The sequence below is a fragment of the Coturnix japonica genome, chromosome 8 (genome assembly GCF_054131305.1).
Source record: "Coturnix japonica strain WE chromosome 8, WE-NBRP24, whole genome shotgun sequence".
In the NCBI taxonomy this organism is placed as follows: Eukaryota; Metazoa; Chordata; class Aves; order Galliformes; family Phasianidae; genus Coturnix; species Coturnix japonica.
The window spans coordinates 26,672,693-26,684,957 of NC_140670.1; the positions used below are offsets into that span (position 1 = coordinate 26,672,693).

The 12,265-nt window shown below is 43.8% G+C and overlaps 1 protein-coding gene and 1 long non-coding RNA gene across 8 annotated transcripts in view; one reads left to right on the plus strand and one right to left on the minus strand.

Annotated features, from left to right (window-relative positions):
- Nucleotides 1–2,636: 2,636 nt before the first annotated feature.
- LOC107316143 (uncharacterized) lies at nucleotides 2,637–9,023 on the minus strand. Of its 6 annotated transcripts, XR_014948764.1 has the most exons (5): nucleotides 8,901–9,023; nucleotides 8,179–8,304; nucleotides 7,529–7,700; nucleotides 3,714–4,612; nucleotides 2,637–3,364 (listed from the first exon to the last, which is right to left on the minus strand). It is a non-coding gene; the product is annotated as an uncharacterized LOC107316143 (long non-coding RNA). The 6 variants fall into 6 exon arrangements; XR_014948765.1 differs by lacking the exon at nucleotides 3,714–4,612; XR_014948768.1 differs by lacking the exons at nucleotides 3,714–4,612; nucleotides 8,901–9,023 and adding an exon at nucleotides 8,565–8,723.
- FHIP2A (FHF complex subunit HOOK interacting protein 2A) overlaps nucleotides 8,885–12,265 on the plus strand; it is a 33,043-nt gene continuing 29,662 nt past the window's right edge. For both annotated transcript variants that reach the window (XM_015867367.3, XM_015867368.3), the window contains exon 1: nucleotides 8,885–9,018. In XM_015867367.3, coding sequence (XP_015722853.2) covers nucleotides 8,974–9,018 — 45 coding nt within the window. In that variant the 5' untranslated portion in view covers nucleotides 8,885–8,973. The remainder of the gene's footprint in view (nucleotides 9,019–12,265) is intronic.

Genomic DNA, 12,265 nt, shown 5'->3' on the forward strand with positions numbered 1-12,265 from the left:
TATCAAAAGGGTACGGCATGAGGTGAGAATGTTGAAGGCTATATGAAAAGTAGAACCATAATAAGATCCCCAGGGCAGTCACCTTCACCTCTCCAAGACCTTTACTCATCCCTGCTTTGTCTGTGGGCCCAACCACTCCAGCCCATGTTCTGCAAAACAGGTTCCACGATCTTGTGAACCATCAGTGGGCCACAAGACTTATTTTGTGTGTGAATATCGAGAAGACACCATCTGGAATTTAATCTGGCATGGTATCTCTGCAATACCTGAATACTGCATGCAGCCTAACACCAAATAAAGTCAGTGGTAAGCAACACATTTAATTCTGCAGAGAGGGGCTGGCAGAACCTTAGCACTGACAAAGATCTTCACTGTGGTTTTGTGGCAGCATTCACCAAAAGTTTTTGAGAGGAGGGTAAAGATGGACATCACTTTCTCAGCGACAAGATGAGTTACTTAATTACTGGTTCTAACACTGTTTACAAAAGCCTCTTCCTGAGACAGTAAGTGATCTGAGAAACAGAAGCTGAACCACCAAGAAAACTGATCAAAAATCTTTGAGTAGTGTTATCAGGGGTTCTCCGGTGGGATACTCAGTAGATGGTTTACAATAAAGGCTCAGGAACATGCAGAAATTAGCTTTGTAATGACTAATTTCCTTTCTTTATACTACTAGGAAGTAGGAAAGGGAAAGGTATTTGTGACTTGATTTTCTATAGAACACAAAGAATTCATTCCAGTTATTGTGTCGAGTTTCCAAGGCTGAGAAGTGAACAGACATGTTGATCAGAGAACACTGTGAGGGATCAGGCACAGAACCCATTTGTTAAAATGAGCTTTTTAGTTTGGCTTCCTATGAAACTGGGGATGAAATTTTCTTTTCTGTCTGTCCTGCAAATCCCCTTCAAGAATCTTCAGACTTGGGTATTAAGAATTTCAATTAAAACTGATTAGAAGGTAGAATTCAGGAACAGTTCTACATCCCTACAAGTTTTGCAGCAATTAGCACGTACAAAGAGAGACTAACATTAAGAAAAGCTGCAGTGGGAACTCAGCAGTTACCAGTTCTGGAGGCTATGTTTTCATTAGCTGCAAGTACCAGCCACACAATCTGCATGTGCGCAACCGAATCAGTTTCTGTGACTGCTGTTCCTGTTATGCCAATATTTAGGGAAGGTGGGAGGGAGCTGAAGAGAAAGCAGAGGGTGGTACAGAGAGCAAGGCAGACACCATTATTACTGTTTTACAGATGAAGACCTCAGATACATAGATAAGAGATGCTGAGCCAAACAAGCTGGACAAGCCAATCAAGGTGTGGTCACCTCCTGTGCACTGCCATTTCTCCTGCTCACTGCAGTCTGTGTGCTCCCACTCCCTCACTGCACCAGCATCACCACTGGACTGCTCCTCAAGGAACCACCATAGTTCATTAACCATCTCACTTTCTTGTGCTAATTACTGTTCTGCCAGATAATGATAAGGAAGGATAGACTAAAAAAACCCACAGAAAGCACCTAAGGCTTAGATAAACACTGACCAGCAGATGGTGAGTGCAGAACTACGCAGCCAGCAAGGAGGCAGGAAGAACAGGACCATTAGAGAGGGAAGAGAGCTGATTGTTTTGTGCAGCAAGCTGTTGAGCTGTTCAATTGCACGAGCCTCCTCCTGCTTGATTTAGAAGCCCATTAAGGAGCTGTGATTGACATTGCTTTATTTCAGGCACCTACCTGAGGCTTCTGAATTAGTCAACTGAAAAGCAGGATCCTACCTCCTGCATTTTCCCACTGACTGCACAGGCAACTTCAGCTTCTAACTCAAGTTAGACAGTGGGAAAAAAAAATAAAAAACACAATGTTAACGTTAATGCTTTTTAAATCTTTTTGAGCTTTGAGACATGCAGCCAGGCATGTTTAGATATGCCTAAACAGATTATAGTATTTTACCAATCAATAGGTGCTTTCAAATCCCCTATTGGTATTTTCAGGTGCTCACATGTCCTTGAAGAGCTAAGTATGTTGTCTAAGGTCACTGAGAAAATTATGTAAGAGTAAAGAACAGATCATGTATCTTTCCAGAGAAGTACTCTAAATACTGGATTGTGTTCTCTGTGCAACATACCTTGCTGTCACTTAGCCTCTACATGGATCCTGTTCTTCAGTCCACTAAGTAAATAGGGTTTAGACAAAAAGGCAAGTTAACCTTTGGAAACTTAAGTCACAAAGGCCAAAAGAGCAAATTCATTTCTAAGAATGAGGTTTGGAAAGATCAGCTACGAGCTGGCTACTATTCACTGCAGACAAACTTCAGTACCACCCCTGTATGTACATCCTTACTGGGAAGGTCCCACCAAAGGGCTGAGTCAGAAACTTACTTGGGTTTTAACAGGTTCTCACAGGATCACATATCAAGCATGCACTGTGAGTAGCAGCTGTGAACTTGACACGCAAATCATTTTGTTTTCTTCTAATTTGGTATTCAGTGTATGCCTTCCAAAGATAAATTGCCTTTGTTGTTAAATATAAATAAGAGGTTTAAAATGTGTGTCAAGAAAAAGCATTATCTCTGTGTGTGTCCTGCTTTGCCCTTTACCCCAGATAATTTGCTGTGCCAAACACAATGAAATTACGCAATCAGAGTTCATTAAATGTGGTAGCATTTTTTATACAGAGTATCTTCTACAGCAATGTAAATTGTGACAGGCATTTTCATGGCCAAAGTGCACAGTGTTCACAAATAACAGCAAGAATATCAAAGAATATTATGAATAAACCAGAATTAAAATCTCTCAGCACTCTGATACCTTGAGAAAGTTGTAGGAACCATCAGCAAAAATTAATTGATTGACAGTTGTGATGTTAATGAGCCACACTCTAAGAAGTACATACATTGTGCCATGTACAGCCAGGCTTATGCAGTAGAAGTCTGGGCCCAAAGAATTTAATTATCTTCATTGATGCTAAAGTACTTGACATTTGTCCATAAGGGATACTCAGGTTTCTTCTCACACACCTGGAATTCAGACATTGTTCATGCTCTCTTCATCCCTAAAAAGCTATTTTCTTCATATTTATTTTCTATTCTGATCACCATTTCACAGGGCTTGTTGGCTGAGAAGTATAGACAGGACTCCCTTCAGCACATATCAAGATCACTTCATAATCAGCTGTTGGATGCAATTTGATTTGAGAGACACAAAGTACTGGCTCTTCTTCAGGAACTGAATGCCTTATCCCTCGTCATGGTGCAGCCTCAATCCTGGCACCAATCATTTCTGCAGTTAAAGCACACACCTGCATCCAGGCACGTTTTCAGGCAAAATCTCATTAAAACTGTGGTGGTTGTTTCACACGGACTCAGGACATGCCTGGGAAAAAGAACAGAATGCAGTCAGCCAAAGGCACAACCTCACAGTCACATTAACAGTGGCTTAAACAAATCTCAGTATCTTCCTGAAGAAAAATGGAATAAAACAAAAGCAATTTTCTCTTGTTAGTCTTGTCCAGTATATTCAGGTGCATGTATTCTGGGTATTTTATTCCTCTTACCCATTGACCTGTTTCCCAATAAACACATTTGTTTTACACGTAAGACACATATCAGCCCGGCTGAGTTTTCTCATGTCATTTTATCCTTTCAATGTGTTTCTAAACCATCAAACAAATAAGGTTTAATGTAGTCAAGCAAGGCTGTTTGTTTGTTTGTTTTTTGCCTACCTTTTGAGGTTTGGGCTGATGCAGATTCTCCACAATATTCAGTTGTTTATTCCATAGCAAGTGACGCTGATGGGCAGAGATGCGATCAGCTGAGTGGATTCTCCACTTGAGCACTAGAGTAAAACACTAGGTCGTGCTGCCCTCTGCAGTCAATGTTCTGGCAGCGAGAGGAATTGTTCTGTAACAGCTCAAGGAAACGGATTTACACTATAATGAGATTTCTGTCTGAACACAGAACATATTTGCGTGCTGCACCAGCAGTACAGCCACTGGTTTTCTGTTGCCAGCTGTTACTGCTGGGGAGGCAGAAAGAAATGCAAACTGCATGTGTCTGCTAGCAGCAGGTAAGCACTCCAGGTATGAATTTCAGTTCAGTGTGACAGCACCTGAAAATTCCCAGGGGACCCAAATAACAGCTCCCAGATACAGAGACAGAGAAACTAAACGGGTGGAGATACTTCCCTTGATACATGAGCCACCAGGCAGGAACCAATTACTCCAGCACTACTCAAGGATCTAATCAGGAACAGGTTCCTTTATATTAGGCATATTACAGACACAGTTCTGCTTACTTCAGCATTTCACTACCTGAGGACTCAGTGTCAAACCAGTCCTAAAGAGCCCGAGGCAAAGGAATAGTGATGAGCAACTAAAACATTTCTGAGTGGCACTGGGTCTGCTACAGACTTCATTTTCTTTGCTTTCTGTCAGTGGTGCCTCCAGCTCAGTTCCCTAAAGGCCAAGCACAGATGTTCATTCCTACAGGGCTAATGACTCAGAATGAACTACAAAGAATTAAGATGTACACGCCTTTTCTGGAAATGCAGTTTGGCCCACAGTGTGGCTTTTGAGCATAGAATTCTATCTGGAACTGTTCAGGTGATTCCATCCATCTTCACCTACAAATAAAATAATACAGTGGCAATGTACATGGTCACTCCTGCAAACCGCTCTGGAACTCTTGCAAGAATTCAGCCGGAGTTTCTGAGAAGGACCTATGTGTCTTTTAACACAAGTCTCCCTAAATTCTCTGTAGTTGCAAAAATCACGTGGGATGGGATGGCTGCAGGGATAAGTCTGCCTGAGAACTCAGACTTGTTCTATAGCTTCAAACAACATCATTTGTGAACCAAACTGGACAAGTGAATAGCTAAGATGATGGGCTGTCACATGCAGCAACCAATGCTTTAACAAGCCAAGTAAAATGCAGCAATTAAGCTCAGAATTAACATTACTTGTTTGTAGTATTAATTCATTCTAAATGGGATATATAGCGTTATTTACCTTCCCCCCCAAAAAGATGTTAAAAGAGTCTCTCTGATCCTTGCTGTTGTGTGTCTGACACAGGATGCAATGCAGATGAAACCAGGCTACACGTGCCCTTTGCTCCTGGGAAAGGAGCTTCCTACCAACAAGCCAAGACATACACACAGCCTTTTCTCTGCCTGTCACCCAATATTGGTGAGCACCACTGGCCTTTTGTCAGGTAACTCCACATATGGAAGGTTTTGTGACACAAATATTTTGGCCTTCCTAGGTAACTGTGCTATCAGTAATTATTTAAAATTAATTATGGATCCACTACTAAGTATCTTTCATAATAAATATTCTAGTTGCTTCAAAACTAAGGCATTTTACATTGCCAACATTTGATATCAAACTCCATGAAAGATTTCAGTTCTGCCTTGGGACAGATACATTGGATACATTGGTTCAGTAAAAGCATTCCCTTAACAATAGACTGATGTAAAAGTAGGAAAGTTACTAAACTTGCCCAGAGCTTGAACTGATTTGCACAGCTTATACTGACTATTGAGATCAGCATTTTGCATATGATTAAAGAGATTATTTTCATGACATTTCAGAGATTAACAGATTATAGCCCTAAATCCAAAGATATAAGTAACAATGAAATCTTATTACGCATTAGAAAACAAACGTAGTCAGAGCTGATTTAAAAAGTAAGAAGTCTCTTAGTAGGGTCATGGCTAAGCACCTAAATTCTCCCCCAAAATACATACAGATTCTGCTTGCTTGACTTTCCTTCCTGCAAGTAGACAGAGAAATGACTGAGAGAGCCAGCATTCTGCAGCTCCATTACTTTTCTAATTTTCTGGGGCAAATTCCAGTTTATTGGAATATTTATTTTTGACTCTAGCAGTCATTACAGCTGCAATACAGCATACACTCAAAATAAACCCTCAATCTCTTTGTTCCAGCTTCCAGTTCACAAGAACAAGCAAACTCATGGTCTTGTTAACCTGCATGTTTCAATGAAATTAGCTAAGCCTGAACTCACCAATTTGAGAGTATTTTATCTGGTTTCAGTAACTTATTACATGCTATTACTTATCGACACCATGGGCAAAACATCCATATATAATTACAGGGGAAAGCTCAGATTATAAAGGTTGAAATGGAATAAGAGGTTTTTTGAGGAAAACGTGGTGTGCCTGGAACACACAAATGTCCCATTTAACAGACAGAACTCCTTGTGGTCTCTTTTACAACCCACCATGCAACACAGAGCTGTGTTGGATAAACAGCATAACTAAACCACAAACATATGGAGTACTCCACTGGGCATGAATATTTGTCTGTCCTTCCCCATATTCTGTCTTCAACACCCACAGCAAGTGATAAGACCTACAAACATGAGTACTAGTAAGCTTCTAGCCCATCAGAAGATGAATGTCTTACAGAAAAAACAGATATGGAACAGAAACATCATACAGAGCCTTGCACATTTTCATTCTTCACTTCATCAAAGTAGACACTGAAAACATTGATGTTACTCTGGTTATTACTGTAGCAATTGGACAGATCAATACAATGGGGAAGGTGTTACAACAAAGGTGTATTCAGAGTATAAAGCTTCACCAGGGAGAGATCTCCAGGAAGAGATTCCTTCCCTAGTGACAATCAGCCCTTAAATGAGGTCTAAGAGAGGTGCAGCCAGGCTCCACCCCTGGTCACAGAGCTGAATTGCCTTCACTTGTGCTCCCAGAGCAAACTGGGTCCTTTCCCCAGGTGCTCAATCAGTGGTTCAGGTCATGATTCAACATTTCCCATACAATTATAAATGTAAATTCCTGTGCAGAATACAAACAGGAATTCTACATATCTCTACCAGCATATTTTCACTTGGGGAAGAAAACTGTACCCTCCTGGACCTCACTAAAGGAAAAGTCCAGACTGCAAAAAGATCTTTTGTAATGCAGACAAATATACCCATTAGAGACTGGCCTGGTGCCATCAAGCTAAATAGCACAGAGATTTCCAGATAGAAAGACTAGCACATTATCTCTCACTGTCTCAGTCCACTTAAATTGATTTAATCTTGACAGTTTCATTAATTTGCAAAAGAGAGAAATTTAAGTTCCCAGAAGCTCCATCAATTAAAACAGCCTCACTTTCAAGTCGTGCCTTTACTGATACTCAAATAAAACAGTGCCATAATGCTTCTGCCACCTAAAAGCAAAACCAGCAGAGCTCTACTCTTGAGAGTATTAAAATAAGTATTTACACTTTTTTTATTTGAGTGGAAATAATATTAGGCATGAGAAGGTGAAGTTACTGCATACAACATGGCATTGGTAGCCTGTTCATTCATCCCCAATTGAATCACCTCCAGTGACAGTAAGTATCCAAATAGAATGTCACCTCAGCTGAACTTTTCTGCACAGATATTGCTAATGTAATTTTTCCATTAGTTCTCCAGTGATCTGCATTAGTACAGAAACATCGCTCTGCCAGTATTTGTCTAATATTCCCAGCAGTGAGAAATACTCCTGTATACTTCAGAAAATTCTTACCTTAAGGCCATTCCCCCTTGTCCAATCACTACAAGACCACGTAGAAAGTCATTCTCCCCTTGCAAGGCTGCAACGAAGTCTCCCCGGAGCCTTCTCCAAGCTGAACAAGCCCAACTCCTTTAGTCTTTCTTCACAGGAGAGGTAGTTTTGATGCATCTCTCTGTGCTTACTCCTAATACATGGAAAAGATGGTGCTCATTGGTCTCCAACAATTAATGAGAAAGTTTCTCCCTGATTGGAATTACAGGTACTATGTCACTTTCTCAGCATTTCATTCTGTTTACCCAGTGCCAGATCAGTCTTGTTCAGCTCCTTCCATTTGCTCAGTGCCTAAACAGCATCCCATGAATAACAGCTGCTCCCAAGGGACAGAATCAAGGAATCATTAAGGCTAGAAAAGACCACTAAGATCACCAAATCCAATCAACTCATCACCACAATGCCCACTAAACACCATCACTCAGTGCCACAACTCTATACTTCTTGAATATATATGGAGATGGTGACTGCCCACCTTCCTGGGCAGCCTAGCCTGTTCTAATGCCTCACCAATCTTCATGAGGAGAATTTTTTCCTAACATGCAACCAAGCACCATCCAATGTGGCACTGCCCACCCATTGTCCCTATAACCTCTGCCCGGCCCCCTTACCTCTGCTTTTCCCTCAGCATGGAACAGTGAGGAGGGTGATCTTTATCTCTGAGGTGTCTGTCTTGGAGGTGAAGCAAAGACCACCTGGTTTTCTTTAAAGGGAGGAAGAAGCATACAATCCATCTTCTGGGGAAAAAAAGAGCAGTGAAACAGGTGAGATGTGCTGCCATGATCCCTCTCACACTATGTACATGGCAAACCCCCAGAGTGCAGAGACCTAGGCCTGTGCCCAACCCATCCTGCTGCCTTGAAGAAAGCACTGCTGCACAGAGACATCGCTGTCAGACTACAACCCACCCAGGGAACACTGAAATGCAGCTGGGACAGCCAGCCAGGACTGCTGCTTGTGGAGAGGAGTACAGAACAAAGCGTGCGAACCCAGAAACCTTTGTCACATTCCAGGTAGAGAGCAAGAGGACAGAATAACCCCTGCAGGCCCCCAGGCTGCCCAGCCACCGGGCAACTCTAGGAAGGTCAGCGGTAGCACCGAGGCCGGCGGGCAGAGGCAGAGCGGGGCGGGGCGGGGCGGGGCGGAAAGGCCCCGCTGGCTGCGAGCCGGGGGTGGCGGCCCCTGCAGGCCGCGCCGGGGCGGGCACCCGGAGCCTCGGAAGCCGCAGCCCGGCGGTGTCAGCGCCACGGTGTCCGCCGCCGAGCGAAAGGCAGAACCGGCGGCCGTCAGCCCGCCCGATCCCCGCGGCCAGGCCCCCGCATGCAGCCCTCACCCTGGAGCGGCGCCGGCGGATCGAGGAGCTCTCGCGGTCCTCCCGGCAGCGTCTGCTGCAGTCGCGGGACAGGATGTTCTCCAAGTTCACCTCCATCCTGCAGCACGCCGTGGAGGCGGTAAGGCCGCCGGCGGGCCGCGCTACGCGACGCCGGGGATAGGGGGCCGGGCCGGGCCTAGCAGCCGGAGGGCCGCGCGGAGAGCGGAGCCGAGAGGGTGGGGGGGGGGTTCGGTTCGGTTCGGCTCGGCTCGCTGCCCGGCCCCGCCGAGCCCGGCTCGCCCCCGCCGCGGGGCAGGGAAGCGGAGGCCGCGCCGCTCGAGTGGGGGCAGCGGGCGGCCGCGTTCGGAGCGCCGGCAGGGAGCGCCCCGGGCTGAGCGCTGTGCCTGTGCCGACCCGGCCGGCTCTATGAGCTCCTGAGCGGGGAATGGGTGCTGCTGCTTGGGCGTTCTGTGTAGGAAATAGAAAAGGAGGAGAATTCAGGAAACTTCTCCTGATGTTTTTGTTGCGGCCTGCAAGCCCTAGCAAGCCGTCTGCCGTGCTTTTGTTCGTGAAGCACCTTTCTGTTACTGGTGTCTTATTTTAATTGGATGGGGATAGAGAATGCAAGCTGGGGTGCTCCGCGGTTGTGTGTGCTTAATTCAATTGCATCGTGGAGACCAAAACATCTGTGCCGTCGCTGCACAGAGCAGCGAGGCCTGTCTTTGCAGCTGCCGTGGTTGCAGGCCTCGTTGCTGCTATTATCTAAATAGGTCCGGTTCTGCAGGGAGCTGGGGTCTTCTGGCTGTAGGCTGCTCCTATTGCTGCTAGCAGTGGGGTTGGGGTGAGCCGGGGCACATACAGAGCTGAGTGTGGAGGGAGGAGTTGTTGGCTGGGTGTTAAACCTGGCAGTGAGGCGCTGATGGAGGTGATGAAGGAAAGTTTCAGATGGTTGAAAAAAGAAGAGCCTACATGGCAAATCACGTCCCATTTCAGGTGCATGCTCTGTGTATGAATGCGTTCCTCCATACTGCAGATGCTAAAGGTTAGGTGTACGTGTGCCTGCAGTTCTGCAGCCTTGGGCGGGACTGTTCACGTGTTAAAATAAAACATGTGTTAATTAAGTGTGTATTAATAGGGTCTGCTTCCTAGTTTGCTCTGTTACAGTTGCATCTGGGAATAAATGTAATGTTGAAAGTATTTATTTGGAAACTTGCTACAATCACAGATGAATATCTTCAATAAGTAGCGTGTTCCTTGGAAGATGAACAGAAACGAGCAGCTGCCTAACTAAAGAGATCTAGTTAGGGCCAGCCATGCCACATTTTGTATAAGCATAGATGAATAAGTGATGCAGGAGTGGAGGATTGGGCTTATCAGTTCACGTAGCTCATAAAAGGTATTCCTAGAAGATTGTTGACATCACTGATTGTGCACAAAAAGACAAGAACTGCATTTATATCAGATTTATAAAATAGTAGGGAAGATCAGTTACTTAAATGAAAGATGGGAAAACAGTTAATATGGAACATACCCTTAAATTAATCAAAGACAGGAGCAGGTTGATAAACACCACTTTGCAGGTGACCACTGTTAATAAACGTTCTAGATGGCCTTGCTGAAGGGTGGTGTCGCTTTGAGGGTTGCCTCATCCTGCTAACACCACTGTGATAGATCTCCCAGTAATAAAAGCTGTGTGTTTCCAGGGCTGTGACAAATATCCAGCACTGCACAAGGCAAGAAAGGTAGAATCACAAAAGCAAGAGTGCTTTTTAAATTTATCTAGGAAGTTTGACCCAATAATTCAATCACAGAGCTGAGAAATAGCGACTTCTAACAGTTTTGGGTCTGACTGTGGCTCAGCAACAGAGGTGCTAACTAAAGATGTTAATTCTCAGAGGATTGGGATGCTTATCTCCTGGAGCAAATTTGGCTGCAGTTGAACAGTTTTCAGCTGAGTTGGTCACTTAAATATGCTTGAGGAAGCACCAAGGCTCAGCTTTCATTGATAGACATTCTTTACATCAAAACTGTTCAGTTGGCCCTTCTCCCTGTCATTTCTCCTGTACATCGCTGACATTAAGCTCTCCTCCTGCCTCAGTGTCCAGAGCTTACTGACTTTAGACATGTTTAAATAGCAGTTTGTGTGTTATTAGGTAATAGTTGTTATCTTATCCTCAATTTGTCATCTCTCCAAACTATGACAAGGCATTCCAAAGGTTGGCAGTGTAATAAGCGTGGAGTATTTGCCTTTTGCTTGTTGTGAGCGTACTGCTCTTTTATTGATTGCCTTCATGGCAGGACTGTGATGAGGCATAAGTGAGAGACCACTTGCTTTTTATTAAGGTGTTTGTTTTGCTTTTGCTCAGCATCTGGATGAATAACCACCACTGTCCTGATGGCAGCAGCTGTAGGTTGGGTTTGTTGGTAAGAGAGGTGGAGGAGACCGCAGTCTTTGTTCTGCAGAGCAGAATGTAAATGCTCTTACTTTATAGGGTTAGCATTACTGAATCTCTGGTGGTTTCTGTATGCCTCCTCCCCAAGATGATTTCCATTAATTTTATATTACTGGTACACTTTTATCCCAGAATTACTCTAGGAATTCTGCATGTACACACATACAAACTGTGGTGTACAATAACAAAGCTGGAAGATAGGCTTCTTTTTTTCTCTTATCTCACGTTCTTCACTTGTGATTCCAGAAAGCAAATACCTTATGTGTACATTCCTTGCCTGGTATGAGTTGGGCTCTCACGAGGTGTTTTGTGCTAATAGTGAAGTTGAGAGGATATGTGGGAGCTGTGCACATTGAGCAGGAACATTATGATTTTAATTGTTCAAATGTTGTAATTTTCAATCAGACAGGATAATTTTGGTGTTTTTGTTGGTCACTTGCTACAGATTACTGCTCCGAAATCATTAACTGCATAACTACTCAGAGCAAGATTCATTTTTGTTGAACCCACTTTATTTGATATAATAAGGTCACATCACTGCTTGTTTTAATACTGTGCCACATTTAACAAATTGTAATGGCAAAATTGAATGCGTGGCTTGCAAGCATCTGCAGTCTTAATTTTATATTTGAAAGCAGTGACCGTTAGAAATTCTGTGCATTCATAACTGAAGAAACAAAATAAACACTCAGGCATTAGTCTTTTTTTCAGATTTCCCCACAGGGCAAACGTTCAGAATGGTAAAGTAGGAAAATGGAAGAAAAACATTGAATGACTGCTGTATTTTCTGTGCTTCAGTCAGGGAAGTGAACACGCACTTCCCTTTGCTTCTCTTTCACCCAGCTTCTGCTTTCACTTTGCCTCCCCTATGACCAGTCAGCAGCTGTTATTCTTTCATGCACTGTTTTCTTATCTTTGCCAACTTGTCCCAAA